General features: G+C 33.5%; 1 protein-coding gene across 1 annotated transcript in view; it reads left to right on the forward strand.

Annotated features, from left to right (window-relative positions):
- The window catches only part of LOC149534015 (uncharacterized), a 163,839-nt gene that overhangs the window by 58,932 nt on the left and 79,320 nt on the right, over positions 1 to 25,587 (forward strand). Inside the window, exons 2-3 of the mRNA XM_089806841.1 lie at positions 9,245 to 9,604; positions 9,701 to 9,984. Of these exons, the coding sequence (XP_089662967.1) occupies positions 9,245 to 9,604; positions 9,701 to 9,984 (644 nt within the window). The remainder of the gene's footprint in view (positions 1 to 9,244; positions 9,605 to 9,700; positions 9,985 to 25,587) is intronic.

The raw sequence follows: 25,587 nt of genomic DNA on the forward strand, positions 1-25,587 counted from the left end.
ACATTCCACTATGAAGTGGGCAAAAATAGGAAATGAAATGTAGGTATTCCTTGTCTTATTGTTAAATTATAGTAGCTTCGGTCAGACCAATCAACTATGAAAACCTGAACAATGAGGTCATACCCTTCTCTTAGATCAGACTGTATAATTCTGATCATAATTGATTTATGTGCTTCAGTATAGATTGATTAAATGGAGATTGTATATAGGATCGAGTTAATGATCCTCTTCAATATGATGGAGGCCTTATTACAATATAAGATAACCAATAATTATTGGTTTATTTGCAACCAGTTAATGTCTAATTAGACCCAATTACCATAGGGTTTGTTAGACAAATGTCACATCTTGGTGTCTCTTCAAACAGACACATACATTGAATAGACATGACCGTTCCCTTTGTATGCCTCCCAATGGATATTTATATGCCAATCAATCTTGAGAGTAAACCATCAAAATAAATAAATGGTTCTATCACTGCACTACAACATCAGATCAGACATCAAGGAAAAGTCACAGTAAGATCTATCTATCTCAATTGAATAGTTATCAGATCCATATCTGTTGTGATTGATTACTGTCTGCTAAACATAGTTTAGCCAGTTTTCATTAAATTATAAATTAGCAATATCGCAGTCTGATATAGTTTACCAGTACATTTACATGGTATCAGAGCCAAGTTCGGAAGATCTAAGTTAAACTTGAGAAATCAGACTACCTACCTTGATAAAGTACAGTAACACTTCCATCATTCAGAATGACAAACCTAATCAGATTTGAGGATCGCCTTGAGGGTGCCAACGACTTTATAGCATGGAAATTGAGAATCATGATGATGTTAGAAGAGAACAAAGTAGATTCACAAATAAAGATAAAAGATAGAACCTGTGGATGAGCCAAAAAAATCCCAATGATTGAAAATAAGAAGAAAGCTATGAAATTGATAGCGGATTCTATGAGAGACCACATAGTACCTATATTGGCAAAGCAGACAACTGCATACCTTATGTTCAAATCTCTAGAGAACACCTTTGAGATAAACAATACCGATAGAACCCTTGCACTCAAAACACAGTTGAATCACATATGAACAAAGGAGAATCTGTAAATGCCTTCTTCATGAGAATAATAGAACAAAGGGATCAACTATCAAACATTGGGTATGAAATATAAAGCAAAAAATTATCCCTGATACCTCTAAGCGGCTTACCCAACTCATGGGAATCATTCAAACAAGGCATAAGTGCAAGGTCAAAACTTCCAAAGTTAGACCGCCTAAGATTCAACTGCTTGCAAGAAGCTAGATAGTTACTAGAATTTCCCTTAGACGGGGTATTTATGACCGATGAGTGGGATGTTTTTGTTATGCGACTTGGATTATGTTTAGTGTATTGCAAATTTTAGTTGGAGTTTTGCTCTGTTTGCCATTTTGGAAGAGAAAGACCTTCCCTATTTGGCTAGAGCAGTTTTGGTAGGATTATGGCCTACCATATTCAGCTTGATTCACTTTGCTTGGATTTGGTAAATCTAAGTGTCATCTTTGTTTGTGAATTTAATTATGTGTTTCAGAGACATTGTTATAATTATTTGTTTCAGAAAATATTCCATTCATGTGTGGTTGATTCATATCTGTTTTGGCATTGTCAAATATCACACTATCTTATTGTCGTGGGCAATTCCATCCTTCCAATCTGTATGGCCTGCTAGTTGTACGACTTGCTAGCCATTCCTTGTACACCTTGTTAAGTTCCCACTGTCTGGCCAACACCCCTCCGTTTTGCCACTGTACAACTTGAGGAATTGGGCATTCTGGATGATGCTATCCCAACTATACTTCATACCCCACTTACTGTGCAACCTCCAATGTTTATGATCTCCATCATACGTACAGCCTCCTAAACGCCTAACAAACATCTATAATGTACACCATACAACCCCTACTCTTATTGTACGACCAATGTAGATCAATCCACCTATACGACAACCATTTTAAATAGCACTGTACGGTTAGCACTTCTCCAACGTACATCCTCGTACCAAACACCGTGCAACCTAACATCATCTTCCATTTGTGGTTCGACATCTAATCATTACACCCTTTCTTTCAAGCGATCCTCCAATTTAGAATCAGAGTCTCAAAAGACAAAAGGGACATTATAGTTACCAAAGAGGTGTAGGGGAAGTCAATTGGACTTATTCTTAGGATTTTTTGGGTTGGTGGTAGTACAATGGTGCATTATTTGTGGACAAGCAATATATGGTAAGGGAGGACTGTAATGCCACCATTCTAGGAGGTAGGTAGATGATCATGGTTAGCCTAGCATTTGGCTTTCGTAGGTCGACAGAGTGTGGAGGGAGGGAAATAGACTAGGGGCTTAGAGAGCTATGAAGGAGCTTTTCATGTAGTTTTGGGTAGTTGATGACAATCTCCTAAAATTTAGTGGGCATACCTAATTTTTAGGGATTGATTGGGAGTATCTAGGAGGCATTCAGGGGTCTAGGATTGTTTGGTGACTTTGAGTGCCTTTCCTATCTTTTAGGAGGTGCTTCTAATTTTAGGAGCATCTTTAGATTTTAGGAAAAATCTACCAGTTAGCCTGCAGGGTTCAGTCTTCATTAGTGATTATACCACTTCAGACGAAGTTTGAATCTGCGCTTGAATTCACACTTTTTCAATAAAGAAGGAAATATGTTAATATTCCCAAGTTATGGATTTAAATATAAAATAATTTACAAGTTGACCCCACTTTTTGCTAGGGGTTTGAGGCATAAAATGTTGTAATAAGGAGGGGAAAACATTATAATGATAAAATATAACACCTAAGAGGTCAATTTTTAAGTAAAGACTTACATTTTATTAAAAGTAATAAGGGGAAATCATGGAAACCCTAAAAGTGACGACCTAGGATTTTGAGCCTTTAAAAAAGACATTTGGGAGGTCATTTTGGACATCTAGGTTTATGATTTCATTTTCAGAGTTGTGTGGTGCTTTGCTCATCAAAATGACAGCTATATTTCTGTTCAAGAGTGGAAACTCTTAAACATATCAGGTTGGATGTTCCTCCAATTTTCCTGTAGAGAGGAATTACATTGAATCATCAACTAATTAGTAATTAGAGCACTTTAGGTTAAGAATTTCTGATGGTAATTATTGTGTGTGAAGGAGGTTAAATTTTCAGTTCTGAATATTAGAATAGTAGCATTGGATGATAGATTGGTTGGATTCAATAGTCTTGGTATTTGCTTGGCAAATGCCTACACTGTAGGAAGATTGAAAATTGCATAAGAGGCTCAATTTTAGGAAGGGTTCTATTTTAAATTCAGTTTACAGGGCAAGTCAATTAGTGGGATTTAAAAGACCGAGCTATCATTGCCACCCTTCAACTCCAGCATAGGCTGTACACCTCCTATAAGCTGACGTTATTCTCCTAAGGCAGATTTACTACTACAACTGTAACGCCCCGCTTCGGAACCCAAGAGAAATTAACCTAACATGTTATAACATTTATTGAACTATTGTTTTTTGAAAGTTTAAACAATATCAAATTAACAGTGCGGAAGCCATATACACATACACATCAATTACACTAATGCAGATACATTCTAGATTTCATTCCTCAAGGGTTCCTTCACGTTGGGTCACATTTAAGAATTTTATACTAATTAGTTTAAATCTTAAGTACAATGTTCATGATAACAAAGAAATAACAAATTCATCATCTCATAAGTAAATGCATAAATACAACCAATACAATGCAATACATCTAATGAATAACATTCACTACACATGTCGTAGGGTATGCAAAAATAGATACAAGTATATCAAAATACAAGATATATGATAACATTTATACATCAACAGATAGAAATCTCCAAGATAAGAACACAAACGATAATGGTACAATTGCATCAATGAGCATCCAACATTTGCCAATCTGAGGGGAACCCAAATGGTAAGAAATGATTGCCTCCTGACCGTGTGGTCACCTATCCAGGTTCCCACTCCCATCGTGTAGGGAAGATAATGAACAATCCACATATGGATAATCAAACCATAAAACAATCCTAGGCAAGGAATCTTGATAGCCAAATCTACCTCAAGTGTAAAAAACTACTAATAGAGAAATGATAACCAAAATCGAAGATGTGCTCAACCAATCCAACACCTCATACCAATTCAAAAAATCAGATCCCAAATACAAAATGAGTATCAAAATCAAGAGATAACATCAATGAAAAATATCCACTTCAAGTCAAAAGCCATATGTCAAAAGTACAATAACCCACAACTCACCAACTGTCATCAATGAAAGTAAATCACGAATTAATAAATACAACAATCAATACACTACCAGAGGCAAATACCAAAAATCTACGGAGGAGACTCAAACTATATACTAGGGAGTGTCATCATATGGTCAAACTACTTGAGTTACCCTGGACTGGTCTCTCATTAGATCTTGAACCCTAAAGTGTTGAGTTACCTGGACTAGTCACCCTAGACCTTGGACCCTTAATGTGACACATGCGGAACCAGAATACCCTCTCATGAAAACGAGGAAAATCAATCATACCACTCACTAGGTATCATCCCATTCCCTTCCTTACCCTGTACAAGAACTTAAGGCATGGGCGAGGCAAACATCTCTAACTTATCTTGTTTAGTGTATCTCACAGAAAGGGCTAGGCAAGATATTTTATTTTTTATGTTATCACTTGATACTCAACTTACAATAGGTTATCCTGGTAGTGACCACTTTGGGTCCCAAACCCCTATTGCAAGCCACTCCCAAAGACATGTACCTAGACAACCTCCCCTAAGCACATAAACCACAGTTGTATCCCATACCACGACAACAATAATGATAGAATTTGGTTCCATGATGGGCATCCCGAAAAACAATGATTCTCAAAACTCAAGTTAACATAAATTCTCATATTGAATCATAAGATACATCATGACATTTAGTCAAAATATGATAAGCTTTTGGTGCACATCCTAGTTGGCCAACTAAACAATCCAAACAAATCCATTATAAAAAAAATCAACAAACCCCAAAAATATCATAAAATAAACATCACGAAAACACCATAACAATAAAGTACACATACAAAATGAACTTAATATCCTATAAATTCTAATTATATAACATTATTATGCTATTAAATAATTTTAAACCATAATTGTATTTACTTAATAAAAATATCACTAGATGAACATCAATATTAATTTTATTTATAAAAAATAATAATTCCACTCTAGTCTAAATTTAATATCCATATTTAATTCTCCTTGAATTCATATCAAAATTATAACTAGATTAATTGCAATCTAAACTAAATAATTCATTGATTATATTAATTGATTTTTTAAAGCTAATTGATTTTCTTAAGAAATAAGCTAAATTAAATTGAAATATAAAAAAGATATCATATACAAATTATTTTATATTAAATAAAATTACGAACACATATTTTAGACATGTATAAACCCACTGATTTAAATGTATTGCTATAAGTTTAATCTCTAATAGAATAGAATTTTAAAAAACCTATGTAAAAGCCCTGAAGATCCATGTGGAAGCCATGGGCTTTGTGTCCCCACTAAAAAAATGCTCCCTCCTTTAAAAAAAAAGAAAAGAAACCTCCCTAAAGTGGGGGAAAGAAAACATGAAACATAGTTTAGATCAAAAGAAACTTAAAGTTTATTTTATTGTCTTGATCCTTAAAAAGACTTAGTGACTATTTTTTAACTTCACATATATATTGGCGGATGTGCAGCATTTAAAAAATAATAATAAAAAGAATAGAAAATAATAAAGTTTGCACCAAGGTCAATAAGCCCAACGCATGCAAGAAAGAATATGGGTGACCTATCAAAAGTGACGCCATATCATTATTATTTTAATGTTAAAAATATATGCTGAGACAAACCATTGTACAAGAACAACAAAAGTAGTAAAGGATTAGATCCAATAACAAATTAATTTCCTTAATTTATATGAATTAGTATAGACATGCATATAAGGAAGGAATACATATATTTACTTTTTTTATTTTTTATTTTTATACAAAAATATATATTTCTAAAATAAGAATTCATATTTTATTTTATCTTATAAGAAGACATGCAAGTCTTCCTATATATATGTATATGGACTAGTAATGTGTTTTTCTTTTAAATATTGAATTTAATTTTTTTAAATGCATAATAATATTCAGATGATATGTGATCTTTAATTTGGGTTAATCTTAAAGATTTTTACCCATGTTTTCATTCAACCTTAACGGGTTGAATTTCCTACTTTCAAATAGGGTTTTCAAATGCATCATAATTTAATAGTGCTTTCTCTTTTCTTTTCCCTAAATTGTTCTACAAGTTTCTCAAATCGTACCAAATTCCAAGCAATAAAGCCAAACAAGTTTTCTTTCTCTAAATCTCGCAACAAGATTTCTAATCCAAACCAATGCATTATTTCAACAACAATTGTAAACCCTCAACATACACAAAGTAGACAAATCTTTTCAAATACGTTTACTATTATGGGTTTCAAACCCTACCTTAATTTGATGCTAATAATTTGGGACAATATGGTGAAACCCTTGTTATTCCAAACCTTTCGAAGCTCCCAATAAATCTTTTGCTCCAATTTCAAAATTTGCTCCCCAAAACCTCTGTGTAATAATGAAGCGAAATCTTCTAATACATATCCATAACTTCTTAGGGTTTTTGTCTCTACTTTACAAAAAGTCCTAAAATATAAATACTTTATTTAATTAATCACTTCATGCACCTTTAACTCACTCTATAATTAAAATATTCTTTTATTTTATTCTCCCCACTTTATTATTTAATGCAAGCACTAAAAAAGCAATATTTATTATTTTAATCAATAAAGATAATTAGAGTTCATTAGTTAAATGCACCTCTAATTTTAATTAATGTTAATAAAACAATATTTAATATTTAATATTTAATATTCAGATTCTTTTTTAATTTAAATTTCTAAATTAGAACTTTAAACCAAATATTTTAAATTGGCCATATATTCAAATAATTCCAAAGAATTAAATATCATCTTATTTTAATATTTTTCCCTTTTTAATTAAATAACATTTAATAATTCAAATATACCAAGCATCACAATTAAAATCATTTACCAAGCAGAATCACAAAGTCAAAACCACATAAAATGCATAAGGAAAACTGACCAAAGCAAAAGTCGAACAACATACGCAAAGAAAGACTCACGGGTTTAAAAAGGGTAGATAGATATGAGTCCTTCTCAGGACAAGTATTTAGGCTATGGCTGGGATTGGATTTGGTCATTATCTTTCCATTCTTACCATTGAGTTAATGTGATAGGGCACACTCATCTTGGTAATTCAGGGAAGTCGATGCCCAATACCTGCAACCTGCATAAAAAACAAGTACGTACATATGCATATATATTTAACCTAAACAGGCAATGGTGGAGAGTGGTACATCATGTAGATCTCAACTAGCAGGTGACTATGGCTCCCTAAACCACATTAGACATTTTAGACAAAAAAGTAAAATAGACACAGATGACATACACATGCAAGTATGGAGTAAGTACCATAAATGATCACGAGTACAGATAACACTGGATTTTAATATAAATAACTTGTATTTCGAATACACAATAATCATCGTTTAAAGATACATCATAAGACATCATCATGGAAGCAATTGCATTTGCTAACTAGAAGTCATTAAAGCATCATCATTATGAAAGTAATCAACCTGGGTATAAAATTAAGCCACGAAATAATGTCATATAACTGTAATTCAAATATCTCTGAAACTAGCACATGCATGAAATAAGCCTAAAAGAGTTTGGCAAGCAGAGCACAAAACCAAACTATAGCTGGACATTACAATAACAGTAGTTGATGTCACATTTTTTAGAGGTTTTGTCTTGCAGACCGGTCATATTATATGCCCAGAATTGCATTATCAGTAGTGGACCAGATTGTGGATTGGTTATAGTTGTCATTACTTACCCCTTCTTTTGAATCTCCAGTACGGTCACTTGTATGTTGCATTTCGTATGATAATAAGTAGAAGTTAGAACAAATAATTTTCGGATTGTCTCAGAATTAATAATTTAGTTGGGCTTTGAGTTAGTTTGTTTATTTCATTTATACATGTAAAAATCCAAAAACTCCCAATAACCACAAAGGCACAAAAAATAAGTATTCTGGAAAACCCAAACAAATTACATCTCGCTGGCCAAAGACAAGTATTTTGAACAAACTCAATGAAACTCAAAATTTTCAGTCAATTTCTCAGTCGGCATCTTTCACTTGGGCTGGAAATGAACATCAATGGGAACTGGCTAGTGTAGACGAATGAATACCATCAATATCGGTGGTCAAATAAGGACATCAATTGAACACAAATGTTATCTGTTATGGTTCTATAATGTATATATAGGTGCTTTTCCACGTTTTCATAAGAATATAATGCCTATATGCATGTTTTATCCATGTTTTCTTATGAATAGTTCAAACTTCCCTATATATTTTAAAATTTCCTTATATTTTATGTAGCTGTGCCATTTGCCGTCCCAAAACTGGCAAAAAAATTGTAATCCCAGAGACGCATCCCCTTAATGTCCTTTCCCTATATATTTTACAATTTCCTTATATGTTTTATAGCTGTTTCCTTTGCTGTCCCCTAGCCGTCCTCAAAACTGGCAAAAAAATTGCTATCCCAAAGATGCATCCCCTCATCTCCGGGCGTCCTATTCCAAAAAGTTAGGGTAGCGTAGGATATCTATAGTACTGTGGCACCAAATTTAAATGCAATTACATTGAACTGTTTCCTAATTGCAAAAGTTATACATTAAAATAGTTAAAGAGAATTCATTTTCAAGACCAAGCTATAAAGAATTGACTGCATTTAAATTGGGACAGAAACACAGTTTTTGGAATTGTCTGTTAATGGCTCTGACGTTGATGCATCTATGTTAATACATGTGGAGATCTTCTTTTGTTGCCATGTAGGGTGTTGGATTTTGTATGTTTCCTGATTTTCTTTTTACACTATCATTTGGTTGTCCAACTTTTGCATGTCTTACATGAACTGTTATGTTTGTGGAAATAATTTGTATGTCTTCGTTAGACATATTCACAAAAAGCATTTTTGAATCTTTATTATGATCTGCCAAAGGTTGTTAATTTTCAGATTTCAATTGGTCATAGCATCTTTATGCAGGTATTGTGACAAGCATTGTAGGGGGGGATAATATAAACAATCATCCTGTAATTCAGTCTTTAAATGAACTGAGAGCAGTTACCACCAATTTGGGCTTTCTAAGCTTGCAAGAAATGCCGTCTGCAGCACCATCAAGTAATCATAAGCTCAATGAAGAAAACAAAATTTCAATGCTTGCAAAGATAGTAGAAGCACTAGATGCACTTTTCTCACTGTGTTCTAGTGGCGGATCTGACAATGCCTCCATTGTAGTTAAGAATGGAGGAATTGAGCTTGTGACCTCAATTTGTGCAACACTCAAGTATTGTGGGGAAGGAGCTTTATTATCTGCTCTAAAGACGTTGTCTTTACTTTTGCAAGGTAGGAGCATACTAAATTAAGTTGCTTTGTCATTTGAATTTGACATAATATATATTCATTAAATTTTAATAATCTGATTTTGTCACTTTATTTCAGATGTCCAAAGTACAGAGTTATTTAGACAAAGTGGTGGACCTAAGATTATTATGGAAATATTAGATGATAATTGTCTAAAGAATAGCATCATAGAACATGCTTGTGCAGTTGTCGCAGCAGCAGCCACCGGGAATGAGGTCCTTAAGGATGCATTTATGGAAATGAAAATAGATAGTTTAGTGTTGAGATTATTGAAAACAAAGGAAACCAACAATATCAAAACTGTACATGATGTTATTAGAGTGATGGTTACAGCTGATGATGACCGTGTTGCTGCTTCACAAGTAAGTAATAATTACTTTTGAGATAGATTTAGAATTAATACATTATAAAAATAAAAAATTCTTACTTGTAATGAATCTATTTATAGCTGGAATGCACTGAAAAGAAATCATTTTCGTCATTGTAACATATTATCTTTTCATGTTATGGGACTTTCAGGTAACACTGAGTTTTCCAGTGGATGTATGCAAGTCTGGCCAAGACTAGCTAACAACATGAAAATTAAAAGAGCATGCTTTAGCCAAAGGAAATGTCTTATCCTAAAAAGGCATTTCAGTTAAGTAGTATTTAATATGGGCTTGGGAAAATAATTTAGTGAAAGGTGTAGCTTATCTCTATGATAGCTGATGTGCCCTGCTTACTTTGTCTAAATTATGAATCAGGGTTTGGAAATATGATTGCAATTAGTGCTTTTGTAGGGCAACAACATAAAATGACTCTTTGTGCAAAGTTTTTTGTTTCAGCTTGCTTTTAAAGTATTGAAAGCTGGCCCAAATCAAACATCTAAGAAAGTTCTCAACTATATCCCCATCGATAAGTAGGAGATATTTGCCACAAGTCAAATTATGATATTTCTATCAGGATTCAACTTTGTAATTTTTTAGTCAAAGTCATTGTCCCATGTTTTATGAGTAGTGGTTTACACAAACTTATCTCTTATGACAATGAATAGAACACTTAACACTCGTTGGACCTAGGTGATGCTCACGAAGCACTGGGTCTTCCCAAAAGGTAATCCATCCCAATACTTCTCCAGCTTGAGCATGCTTAACTATAGAGTTTCCTCCATGGTTATACCCACTCTGCTTGCAACCCCATTTGCAAAACCTTCACCAATTGTTGTGCCTTATGAACCATTCATTAGAAAGCCCCTTAAGCTCACCAAGTGATAAGTAGGAAATATTTCCCACAAGAATTCAAATTGTGATATTGCTATCAGGATTCAACTATCTACTATTTTAGTCAAACTCATTGATCCATGTTTCATGAGTAGTAGTTTACACAAACCCATCTTTCATGACAATGAATAGAACACTTATGCAATCCCATTTGCAAAACCTTCACCTAGTGTTGTGCTTTATGAACCATTCATTAGAAATCCCCTTAAGCTCATCAATTGATAAGTAGGAGATATTTTTCATAAGTCAAATTGTGATATTGTTATCATGATTCTACTGTGTAGTTTTTGAGTCAAATTCATTCACCTATGTTTCATGAGTAGTGGTTTACAAGAACTTATCTGTCATGAAAATGAATAGAACACTTAACACTTATTGTATTTAGGCGATGCTTATAGAGGTGAAGCACCAGGTCTATGCAAGTGGGTCTACCTAGGAGGTCACCCATCCCAGTACAACTCCAACTTGAGTGTGCTTAACTAGAAAGTTTCCTCCATGGTTAAACCCGCTCTTCTTGCAACATCATTTACAAAACCTTCACCAATTGTTGTGCCTTATGAACCATTCTTTAGAAAACCACTTAATCTCATGAATTGATAAGTAGGAGATATTTTCCACAACAAGTCAAACTGTGATATTTTTATCAGAATTCAATTGTGTAGTCTTTGAGTCAAACTCATTGACCCATGTTTCATGCGTAGTGGTTTACACAAACCCATCTCTCATGACAATGAATATAACACTTAACACTCATTGGATCAAGGTGATGCTCATAGAGGTGAAGCACCATGTCTTCTCGAAAGGTCACCCATCCTACTCTAGCTTGAGCACGCTTAACTATAGAGTTTCCTCTATGGTTAAACCCACTCTGGTTGCAACCTCGTTTGCAAAATCTTCACCAAGTGTTGTGCTTTATGAACTAGTCATTAGAAAGCCCCTTAAGCTTATCAATCAATAAGTAGGAGATATTTTCTACAACAATTCAAATTGTGATATTGCTATCAAGATTCTGTTGTATAGTTTTAGTCAAACTCATTGATCCATGTTTCATGAGTAGTGGTTTACACAAACCTATCTATCCTGACAATGAATAGAACACTTAACACTCATTGGTCTATCGATTTTATCATGGGCTTGTTGAAAGCCCAAGGGAGGGATTGTATATATGTAGTTGTTGATCGAATGGCAAAGTATGCTCACTTTTTTCCAATTACCGCTACATATACAACTACATAGGTAGTAGAGTTCTTTCGAGAGATATTCAGGTTTCACGGGTTGCCTCGAAATATTGTAAGTGACAAAGATGGTTCAAGAGCCATTTCTAGAAGTTGCTTAGATTGTGTCGAGCTGAGCTTACTCTGAGTAATAGCTACCACTCGCAAATAGATGGATATATAATGATAGTGAATAAATGGGTGGAGGGATACCACAGAAGCTATTTTGCATGACAGTGGAAGGCTTGGGTGATTTGGATTTACCTTTGTGAGTATTGTTATAATACCACTCATCACATGTCTGTATGAAATGACACCATTTTTGGCTTTGTTTGGGTATCAAGTGCCTAGATTTTTAGATTTACTACTGAGTGACAGTAGAGTGCCTAGTGTTAGTGATTTGTTGTAGGAGAGCTAGGATATTCTAAAGGCTCATAAAGTAAATATAGAAATCATAACTCCCTTTGGGGAATGTACATTGTGTTTTCTAGCCGAATTAGGAACCATGACCTGTGCCACATATGTGATGATAAGACTCGGAAAGGATGCAGATATAAGATTGGTAGTCTTGGCAGTAGACTTTAGGAAGATCTTAACAGAGCATGGATGGCCCAAGGAGGACATGAAAGATCAGATGCAAAGATGGAGAGCCTCACAGACCAATACAAGCATCTAGAGGACAGTCAACCACGATGACTATCATCTCAAAAATGGAGGAAACACTGAGGTCCACTTTTGTAGAATTGCAAAAGGCGACATGGGAAACAGGTAGGATAGAAGGAGAACAGGTCATCTTGGAGAGAAAGGTACAAAAGTTGGAAGCTGCGCTAGACCAGGAGAAAGCTATGCATGCAGAAAATTGGACATGATTCAAACAACTGATAGAAGAAAGGGACCTGGAACTCTTTTGACAACAACTTGCACAAGTTACTACATCCACCACTCTAGGGACGTCTTCTTACCTTTCCTAGTAGCACACTAGTTTTTTTTATTGTTGTTTGGAAGCCAACTTTTTTTTTTGGGGGGGGGGAGAGGGTGATAATGTAGGCTAGTAATAAAGTAATTAGCAAAGAAAGTAGACTTGTTATGAAATAAGATGTACCAAAGAATCACGATGGTTGGTTTCCTTAACCAACTGAAGTGCTATAGGTAGGGGTGGTTGAGAACTTCTAGGGATAGGTTGGTAACATTTGCAATGTAATACTTTGGTACAAACAATAAAAGTAATATTTTACCATTGTCGTGTTTTCCATCGCATAGATGCTTATGTTATTCTTTTGTTACTCCTGCATTCTGTACTAAGATCACTTCCATATGTGGCATTTAAACACTTTCATATATGGTAGGTAAACACATTATATAATTAAGAATTGTGCTGAGGACTGATTTCATCAGCAACATTCCCCTTGCCAAAGACAACCATCTTGATTTCCATGTAGATGTCCTAGCTCTTAAGTTACCCAATTTGTTGGAAATGCCTCCTAGACCAACAAAAGTTTGAACTGATACCTAAACCTTGTATAGTTTGACATTTGTTTTGGGCAGGGTTCAATTTTTAGCCACCTAGTTTGAACGAACCCATTTACCATTTGTGCTTGAGTGGAGTAGTCATTTATTGGTCGAACTAATGTCGAACTTGGTCATTTTTTTCAGCTTGAGGGCAGGAGGATTTATTCAAATACAAGTTTCTTATACTTAAAGTTATATTTGTATAATTATTGTCAGGATGTTTGAGATAGGTTTCAACTTCATAGGAGTTAAAATGCAAATTCTAGATTTTGGGGGTTTTCAAAAAACTCTAGACTTAGCTAAATTTTAGGATTCAACATGGCTTCAATCTAAGTCACAAGGTTTGGGGCATTTAAAGGATGAGATTCACATTTTTTTCCTAAAAAAATCACCCAAATTTGTCGTTATTTGACGAAAAAAATTGGGGCTTTTTTTGCTGTTAGAAATTGCTAAAATTTTCTTTTGTAGTTCGTTTTTAAGTTGTTTTTGAATCATTTTATTGTATATAATAGTCATTGGACCCTTAAATGCATAGAATTGTAGGCTTCATCCATTTGTTTACTTTTTTGTCTATGTGAGTATCATTTGGTATTTGCGTTCTTGAGGAGTGTCGTTTGTGTGGAGATTTCCCGAGGAGTGCTGTTTGTGTGGAGATTTCCCGAGGAGTGTTGTTTGTGTGAGGGACTTCCTACATTGTTGGTGTCAGCTTTGTCCGTCTCAGGGTTCAGTGTTGTTGGTTTTTGTATTGACCGTCTCAACTCTGTCCGTCTTAGGCTTCAGCATCAATGGTTTCTGGAACAATAAAATACACATTTGAAATGTAAATTTTATTTTCAATGGTTATTATAAAGTTTTTTGGGGAATTTGGTACATGTTTTTGGCATAATATTTTTATTTTTAATAATGTATTATTGTTCTTTAAAATATAATTTTTATTTTCTATGGTTTTTTAATCTGTAAGTTTTCTCTGTTTGGAATTTGGTATATGTTTTTTGGTATAATGTTTTTATTAATGTAGTATGGCTCTAAGAATTAATTAGTAGTTTGTAATGATGATTGATAATTATTTTGCATATAATAGTTTGTAATGGTTATCTATAGTTTAAACTTTAAAATATTGATATATTATTATTATTAATTTTTTAATATTATAGTTCTTTAAATTATAAAATGTTAAGAGTTTATATTTAATTAGATATATCTTAAAATTTCTATTTTTTTTTTGGTTTATAAATTTTTAGTAGAATTTAATAAATAAATAAAAATTATATTTTATAAATGTATATTTCAAATAATGTAATTATAAAAGTAACAAATGTTGAACTTTAACTTGTTATTTTATTTTAATATTAATATGTAATATGACATTGGTTTATTTTACTTAATATATTTAAGTTTTAATTTATTGAATTATTTTGTTTTAAAGTTTAAATTAATTAATCATTCTTCATTTAAACAACGTTTAGTTCATGTTTTAGATATAATATATTATCTTGTTTTTAATTTTACAGATTGTAATATGGCTCCCAACAAGTCAACTTCAGAGGCATGGAAACATGTCTCATAATGGTGCTAATAAAGCTAATTGTAACTTGTGTTGAAAAGTTATTACTAGAAGTTTAACAAGGGTCATGGATCACTTGCTTGGTATTATGGGGGGTAAACGTGGAGGTGTTACTGCATGTCCGGGTGTGACTCAAGGGCTCAGAGCCATTTTAGAGAAAGAGCATTCATCTTCTATTACTGAAAAGATGTAGGCGGCACAAAAGTAATGAAGAATTGAAGATTGTCTGTAGATTCACATCTACTATACCTTCATCTTCATGTCTACCTCAGGTTGTAAAGGCATCAAAAGAGAGTGGAACATTGAACAACTATTGGAAACCATGTGAGAAATAACAAGTGGATGATTTACTAGCTGATTTATTCTATACAAGTGCGATTCCATTTAATGTAGTTAGAAATCCACTTTTTCGTACTACATTCCAAAAGGCTGTAGAGTTTGGCAAAGCGTACATACCTACCTCTTTTGAGGCTTTAAGAACAACTCTTTTGGAGAGGTCAAAAGATAGAGTGATTGGAAAATTAGCTATGGTCAAAGCCTCTTGGAAGGCAACTGGTTGCACTATATTGAGTGATGGATGGTCAATGTTTTGGTGGCTTGTCTTGAAGGGGTTGTCTTCTTGGAGGTTATTGACACTATGAATCATAAAAGACTTCTGAATATATATTTCAGATATTAGAGGAAGCAATTCTTGTTGCAAATGTGGTTCAAGTGTTTATTGATAGTGCAACAAATTGTGTGGGAGCTGGGAAGCTGATTGTAGAGAAGTACCCACAAATTCATTGAAGTCCATATGCAGCTCATTGTTTGGATTTTGTTGCTTCATGACTTGGCAAAATTCCCTTGGATACATGAGGCAATTCATAGAGGAAGAGCGGTTTGCAAATTTCATACGGAATCATCGTCTCACATTGAGTCTTTACAGGCAACATGCATCTAGGGAGTTGTTGAGGCCGTGTGATACAAGATTTGCTTCATTTTATATCACTTTGAAAAGAGTGGTTGAAGAGAAAGCAACTTTGAGATCTGTAATTTGTTCCAATGAGTGGGAAAAATCTTCACTCTCTAAAAGTCTTAATGGGAAGATCGTAGAGAAAATTGTTTTAAATAGCAGCTTTTGGGAAAGTGGGGCAGAGGTCTTAAATATATGCGAGGCAATTGTTGATGTGCTCTATATGGTTGATGGTGACACTCCTCCTTTACATGCAATAGCTTGCTATTTGGAGCGTAAACTATTTCAAATTGATAGACAAGGTGATGCTAAAATTATGGCAGGGTTTTATGAAGCCATTAGTAGGTTTGAATCAAATCCATCAATTGCATCTATAATTAGAGAACAATGATGGAAATACAGGAAAGTGGAAGGGATGTTTGGAATAGGAGTAGCCAAATATGATATGATATGAGATGAGGTACCTAGTTATAGATGATAGATCAGCTATGGGGCAGAAACTCCCAAACTTCAGCGATTGGTGTTAAAAATGAAACTTGATGTCACAAATTATTTCTTTTTGTTGAGTCTCACACTTATGATTATCTATATAAGATAATGTAATGATTTGATGATTCTTTGTTCAATATATTTACTGAGATATAACAAAATTGTAAATTCTTCTATAAAGAAGAAACTAATAATATTAATAGTAGGTGACTGAACCAATTTAAATAATTGTTATCGCTGATGCAATGTAGAAGACTTGTGTATTTTTGTGTTCATTGTATTTCATCAGCGATGGACTGTTTATTAATATCCATCGGGGGAGTCACGTGCCTGATGGGAGTGACTCCTTGGAGGAGTTATTTCCCATCGGGAATGTGACTCCCCAAGTCACCAATCACTAATGGTAAACATATATACTAAATAGAGTTTAACTTACAAGATATCGGTCAGAACAAACGATCAATTATATTGAAAATCTGATATGATAGTTTATCATTATATATATATTATAATCTAATATATACATATCTCACAAACAACAATATATGATGCTTGTATATATATTTGTTTTCAATATATCTTTGATCCTGAATGAACTAAATCATTAACAATTTTCCATTCGAATATTGAGTCAAGGAGCAACTTCATCAGCTTGTCAGAGAAATTGGAGTTGCTTTGACCACATCCATTCTGAAAAGAGGGACAAGTTGTTGTCTGGAAAGTTGGGAGATCTTGTCTATGTTCGCAGCAATTTAAAATTGCTCATGTACAAATCAACAAATGATTCATCTTTGCAAAAACGAGCTTTAGAAGACATAGCAGTACCAGATGTAGACGAGCTTGACTTTTTTGATGAGGAACTGGGTAGTGATATTGATGATGATGCTACACCATCTGAGTCAAGTGCTCTTGATGACTTAGAGCTTTTTTGAAGTTATGAAGTCTTGACTTTTGATTGTAACTTTGCAAATAAAACGCATCTTTTCTATTGTGATTTCATATGTTTCTTATGTTTTATACTTTATAAATGTGTCTTCATGAGTGTAAAGTTATCAAATCTATGTAACAATTTTAACTATTTTGATAATTTATGGAATATATTGCATATATTTAAAAATAATTAAATTTATATAAGGCGAATTTAATTTGATTTTTTTTCGAATTTTTACTTTTCCCAAATTTCATTCGAATTTTATACTTGCCGAACTCGAATTCAAATTCAAACCTTGTGACTTAGCCTACAACCATGCAATTCTTAGAAGGAATATTTGCGAAGAAACTAACATTTGATCGGTTCCCTGTCAACACTACCAGAAGCGTTACATTATGGTCATCTCTTTTGTTTGAAGACGTCTTCTGCAAATAACCAAAACACCGCTCACTCAAATTTGTTCAGGTTACGATTTTCCTCTTTCCTGTTTTCTGATTTCTACCAATAGACCATGCATTTTTTAGTTCTTTGCTTGGCACAAACTTCATTCCTGTCGTTATCTTCAGAAAATTAGTGATAGTATTCTTCCTTCTGCATTATTCGAAGGTTGTCAAAGTATTCAAACTGTTGGTCTTTTGACACGGTTACCAAATGCATGTAATGCCTCTACACTGATGATAATTATATCAACACAAACAAATGAACAATACCCCCCGGCAATTACATGCGTTAATGTTTAACTTCTTTATTCTTTATAAATCAATGGGATCGACCATAAATACATCTCCAAATGCACAACTTTGCTGATTCACAACAAACTCCATTTTGAATCAATATTTGCCATTTTTACTATTCCCAACAACATGTCTTTACAGTTAAATATCATTCCACAACTCTAGTCGATGACTGGGAGAGATTATGAAACATAACTCATCATTTCCCAGTTGCATCATAATCATTGATACCAACTATACCAAATGTTACGTCTTTTCTAGATGCTCTGAACTTTGAGGATGACAAAGAGCCAAACTCCTGTATTAAAATGATAAGATTCATGTAACAGTCACAGTACCGTGAAAAACAATCAAAATAGGAATCTTGAATTAAGAACGTTTGCCAAAAGACTATTGAAGTGATGTTGCCTTCTGCCTGAAAATGCCTATATAGTGGACGTTACTTGACAGGGACAATGAATTTTTTATTTCACAAGATTATTCCCACCTTGCCATTCCCATTATTCGCAAGCTTATTCCCACCTCGCCATTCCCAATATTTCCTGTCGATTGAGACTCTAGAATAAATTCCCTCAAGTCAAGGTAATACGTGGATGCAAGAGTTTAAAATTTCAACTTTTGAATGGTCTCAAGACGTTACATGTAACGGATGCTATGCCTCCCACTACCCTCAAGCATGCCAATCTCGGACACTCCTATTAGATTGAGGACCTTCACAATAAAGAGTAAATGGAATTCAACCTTATTCTGGAATGGTCTTGTAGCTTCCAGCTCCCTGACAATGAGCTGCTAGCCAAAAATGATAGAATCACATTCCAAGAAGATTCAATAGAATTCTGACTAACAACAGTTTATTCTTACAAGATTTGATCCTAATCTACAAACCTTCTCTAAACACTTTGCATTCTCCCATCTTGTGCATCTAAACCATTGACAACTATACCTGTATAGCAATGCATGATATATTGCTATCTATATATTCCATTGACAACTCCTGCTATATATCATGTGTCCTTGACAATATTCTCCCAAGTTTATTCAACTAATCATTGCTATTAATGGTGGCCTTTCGACTCTTAGGAAAATTTTATATAATCTCCCATTGTAGCTACATACACATACATAACTCCAAGAAAGTTCTGTTAGAAGCTAGAGAAATACCAGCCTCTTAGCTGCACACACTATTCTCCAAATGATGTCGTCTAACCTTCTTTTCAATTGTGTTATCAATGGTTTCTTTCTCAATTAAGACCAAAAATGCTAAATCCCAACCTCAAATATACTGACCATTATTATGCACTCAAAGATTGTTCTTTAAATATCTCCTGATATTGAATGTGCCTCTTATAAAGATGTTTGTAAATAATTATTAAGATTCCCAAAATTTCAACAATTCTTATGTATATAATTTTCAGAATTCCTCTCATGGAGCCCGCAAAAATTATCTGTAAAATATTGGGATTGAATGGTTGAGGATTCCTCCAAACCACATAATCTGATATTTTCAAATAAAACATTTCTTATTTTTAACAAGGTAGAGAAATTATTTCAAAATTGAAATACTCCAATTTTGTAAATTGATAATCCTACAGGCTGGCAGGATACACTTGCTTTGATACTAGTGTAATACCTTGGCTGGGTATCATCTTCCAAACCACTCAAAATGAATCATAAAATTTTAACAGCCAATGCATCTAACAGGTTTTGCCAAATATTCAATTCAATAACCAACAATTTAACCAATATGACAGATTTAAATAGCCTCAGATTTTTTATTTCATTTTACAAAAGCAATACAATAACTCTTATTAATACCCAAATCCAATCTTACAAACAGAGATACAATTAGGTTGGATTTACTGAAAATCAGAGATAAGTAAGCACAAGTGAGATAGCTAAAGGACGTCTCCACTATGATGGGTTTTCGTCCACCGTCTTCCGTGTTGTGAGTTTTCGTCTTCCAAGTGGGCTGAAAGTTGAAGCTTCCAATTGACTCTGTAAGAGAGCTCAATATCCAAATCATTAATCAAGCAAATATCCAAGTGTTGTCCTGCGTTTTGTCACCACAAAATGCAGGTAACAGTACGAAACTTTTTCAAACTAGTTTCACATTTCTCTAAGTTGAATTTTTTATTTGATTGCTTAATTTTGCACGATCAATCAACTCCAATTTACGTAGCAAATTCTTTTACGAAAGGCTTTCGTCAAGTCTTTTTCTTTTTCTGTTTGTCGAGTTTGTGCTTTATTTTTGACGCCTTCATCGTCCTTTCTTTCATTTTTGAGTGTGTTTCTTGGTTTTTCGTCCTTTGGATTCCCTCAAATCATTGCTTTCGGTTTCCCCTTCGATTTGATCTAACTTTGGGCTTAATCCAAGTTGGTAATCAAAAGATATAGCCATTTTAGTGCCCAAAAAGTGGACTTTTTTGATGCAACTGCACGAATTAAGAATATTATGTTATATTTTTAATTTAACATTCACTTTTTGGAAAGAAACTTAAATTCACTTTATGTTATGTTTTTAAGTTACTTTATCAATTAAATTTTCACTTGAAGTAACTATAGTGCACTTTATGTTATATTTTGAAGTTGAGTTATTTTTTTGATTTTTCACTTAAGTGACTATATTAACTATATAGTTCAATTTGATTTTTGACATTTAAATTAAATGCTTTAGTAAATAGTACTTATTAAATTATATTTACACATTATATTGTTAATATGATAGTGTAAATATAATGTTATGTCCTACTTAAGTATTATTTTATCAAAATTAAATTGACATGTGCTTATAAAAATCATTTAAATGTGTAAAAATACTTAAAGTGGACCCTTTTCATGTCATTACATGTAAAATCACTTAAGTTGACCTTTTTGATGCCATTGTATGTAAACTCACTTTAAATGTGCAATGACATCAAGAAGATGAGCTACATGTGTGTTATATGCATATGCACCAAAAAGGTGAGCTTTTACCTTGAGTTGCATGTGTATGTAACTTAAACATGTCTTTACACCAAAGATGTGAGTTTTTGCACCAAAGACATGTAATTGCACTTTCCAAACCCATTTTTGGGCAAAAAGCATGTTTTCAAAACATGCGTATGCACCTAAAAGGTGTGTTTTTTCCATGGAAGAGCCCATTACAAACATGTAATGGCCTCTAAAAGGTACGTTTTGCTTCATATGACATTTTTAAAACGTGCTATAACCTCTAAAAGGTGTGTTTTGTTTTGAAACACATGCATTTGATCCTCCAAAACTCGTTTTTGAAAAGACTTCATGTGTTTGCCCTCCAAGATCCCGTTTTTCACTCCCATACTTGGATTTGATCATGGAATGACTCGAAAATCCCAAGGAGAGGTTTTTTTGCATCTTTTGGCATTTCCATGCTATGGTTGTTTGATTTCATGCAAAAAAACATTATTTTTGACTCCATTCAAGGTCACGTTTTGACAGAAAACACCTAAAATTTGTTATTTTAGCTTACGTTTTTGCTTGAAGAAGGGTCGTTTTGGCACTTACATGCATTTTTGATACACCAAAGGGCACGTTTTTGCATTCAAATGACAAAAACAACTTGTAAACATGCAGATTTGAAACACATTTTTTTCAAAAACGTCCCATGATCATGCATTTGCTACAAACTTTGGAAGTTTGAGCAATCTTAGGGCACGTTTTTGGCATTGTGCATAAAAAACGCCTCATTTGCTGACCCTTATGGATTTCTCTTGCAAATTTTGAAAAGGTCTAACATTGTTGGAGAATTTTTCAATATTGGAGCTTTTCCCTCCATTTTTGGCACATAATCATCATGTAAGTAGACATTTTCCTTCTTGCTAATAAATTTGTGCTCATCTTGTTGATTTTATGCACATTTTAGCTTGATGATTTGCACTTGTTGATTTTATTGCCATGGAAAGTGTATTTTTCCTTTTAAAATGATGAAATGTTTCATTTTCATGTTTTTGATTTTTTCCCAAACTCCAAATTTGAAATTGCATATTGAAGTGCTTTGTTTGTTGACATGTTTGAGTCATTTGCTAAAGGTACGTTCTTCTTTTGAGGTTTGCTTTTGTGTTTTGTGTGCTTGCTTTCCGTTTTTCTTCATTTTGGAGAAGTTGCAAGCTCTTTTCCAAGAATTTGGTCATATTTCACTTCACTCCACTTACCATTTCATGCAAGAGCATCATTTCATTCCATTTCCATCTTTTCATGTCACAACACTTCGCATCTCATTTGTCAAATGTGATTACATGTATTTCATATCATTCTTCATCCGCATGTACATGAAATTTCATTTTTCATTTCCATTTCAACTCATCTCACTTTTCGCATCCACTCGCACAATGTTGTCCTACATTTTGTCACCACAAAATGTTGGTAAGAACACAAAACTTTTTCAAGCTAGTTTCGCGCCTCTTTAAGTTGAATTTGATATTCAATTGTTCAATGTTGATCGAACAATCAACTTCAATTCGTATAATAAATTGTTTTGTCAAAGGTTTTCGTCAATTTTTTTCGTTTTGCTTTCTGTCAAACCTTCACTTGATTTTTGAGGCCTTCATCGTCCTTTTCTTTGCTTTTGAGTTTGCATTTGTTGGTTTTTAGTCCTTTGGTTTTTTTCATGTCATGGCTTTCAGTTTCCCCTTCGATTTGGTCCAACCTAGAGCATAATTAGAGTTGTCAGTCAAGAGTTATGGTCATTTTAGTGCCTCAAAAGTGGACTTTTTGATGCAACATCATGAATTAAAAATATCATGTTATATTTTTAATTTGACATTCACTTTTTGAAAAATATAACTTAAATTCACTTTATGTTATGTTTTTAAGTTACTTTATCATTAATTTTTTCACTTAAAGTAACTATAATGCATTTTATGTTATAATTTTAAGTTGAGTTACTTTTTGATTTTTCACTTAAAGTGACTACATAAACTATATAGTTTCAGTTTAATTTTTGACATTTAAATCAAATGCTCATCTAAATGTTACTTTTTAAATGATATTTATGTGTTATATTTTTAATATGATATATAAATATGGTTTATGTCCCCATTAAAGTAAGATTTTAATGAAATTAAATTGATAAATGTTTATTAAATGACTCTAAGTTATAAAAAATGGACATTTTATATGCTATTACATGAAATCTATCAAAAGTGGACATTTTACTTGTCACTTCATATAAAATTTCAACTTAAAAGCATAAGACTATCAAAAGTGGACATTTTGGTTGTCATTACACCAAAAATGTGAGCTTTCACTTGAAATGTATCATTGCATCAAAAACATGAGCATTCACTTAAAATATGCTTTTCTCCCTAAAATGTCCTATTCTAATCAAGTGCATATTTTAAAATGTGTAATGCCTCCCAGAAGGTGCGATTTGCCTTATGGGGAGTTTTTAAAATATACATTCCATCTTAAAAGGTCCGATTTTAACCTTTTGCATGTTTTAAAACATGTTGTGCCTCCTAAAAAGTCCAATTTTGGAAGAACACATATAATGGGCCTTAAAGAACTTGATTTTGGAGATTATGAGAGATTTACTTATTTGTTTTGCATGAGATTTTCTCCAATAGGGTCGTTTTTGCTTGGCAATGGATTTTCTAACATAAAATATGGATTTATCTTGCAAAAAGACGTTTTTCTAAGCTTTATCCTAGGGCACGTTTTTGATGAAAACTTCAAATAGATCCATTTTTGGCCTAGGTTTTTGCCCAAGAAGGAATCAATTTAGCGCATTTTGGTGATTGCATCGCATTTTGGTACATGTTTTGGTGTTTAATGACCAAAACTGTAACACCCGGATTTTCTACAACTACAAATTAGCTGAATTTAATATTCTAATATACTTAAATTAATATAAAAGCTAATCTAAAATTCAGAATCTAGATTAATTACTGAATATCAAATTTGTTCTAATAATTGAAAATACTGAATTTTAACCCTAGTCTAAATTATTACAAGAAAACCTCAGCTAATCTACTTTAAAGAATCATTTTATGTTACTTCTAATTTACATGAAAGAATCTTTCAGATTATATAAAGAAATTTAAATAAACAAAGTTACGTACTGATTTTCTTGAGAGTCCCTTCCAATTAATTGACCAAGCTCTGACTTTGGTGAGGGGTGAAGCATTAACATGGGCTTAACCTCCCAACCGTGGACCTTATTACTTATCCCCACAAGTTCTAATTTAATAGAACGGCCCTCCCTACCCTGAGGTCAGGCTTGGGATGTTCATCGATCCAGTCATCGGAGTACTCAGGTGGGTTGAGGTCCCAACAGCTATTTGATTGAATAGCTGAAGTATCAGGACAACAATGCGATCATTTTGTTGTGGCATGAATGCCCTTCTATCACCTTGGCCAGGGATTTCAGAGGTGGGTTTTTGTAACCCGATCTCCACCGCTCAGCTTGACAATTAATCTTCAAAGTGGACTTACATGAGCTAATCAGATTATTTTGATTATGATTAATTATTGATATTTTTCCTGTTTTCTTTGTGTCAGGTTCATCTACACCTCACACCATTAACAGATCTTTAGATCGGTGATTCTTCGGTGCCTGTACTCGTTATATCTTTTTCATAAGATTATGATTCTACATTCTAAGAATTTCCTTGGTTTTCCAGAATTGATCATTATTACTGATTTTGGTTTAATGAAGCAGAACAGTTCATGAATCGATTCTACAGATTTATAACATGCGCTGATAATGGAATAGTTCTATATTCAAAAGTATTGTTGATTGAAGTGGTAATATCAGACAGAATAAAATGAGATCAGAAGTCTTAATACTATCATAAACATTATCTACCTTAATTGCTAAACAATGTTTACAACTATGATGAGCACAAGTGTAATATTATGACTGAACCTTTATACAGAACCCTTTACTCTGTTTCAACCCAACTCAGAAAGGAAAAAGACATAAAGGATGGAAACTCGTGAGCAAAGGAAATGAAAACGCTTTTAATACACTCTTACTTGTTTACAGCTACTGAGCGCCCTGTTGGTGAAGTCTTCAATACAAGTTGAATCCTGACTCTCAGAAAACGTGCAAGAATGGCTTTCACGTGGCTCAATGAATGATTTTGTGGTTAACCAAAACGGGTTGCAGGCGATGAATATTTGGCAGGAAGATCATGGGATCTTAAAAGGAAGTCTGGAGCAAGTAACTCACGGCAGGGAGAGAGAGAGACTTTCATTTATCACCACTCTCAGATTATTGGTAGACAGAACCTGAGACCATCGCGAAGGCAAGAACAGGCGGAAACTTTTGTTATTGTCATTTGAAAACGACAAAG

This window comes from Cupressus sempervirens, chromosome 10 (genome assembly GCF_028749045.1).
Source record: "Cupressus sempervirens isolate cs-2001-9-10 chromosome 10, ASM2874904v1, whole genome shotgun sequence".
In the NCBI taxonomy this organism is placed as follows: domain Eukaryota; kingdom Viridiplantae; phylum Streptophyta; class Pinopsida; order Cupressales; family Cupressaceae; genus Cupressus; species Cupressus sempervirens.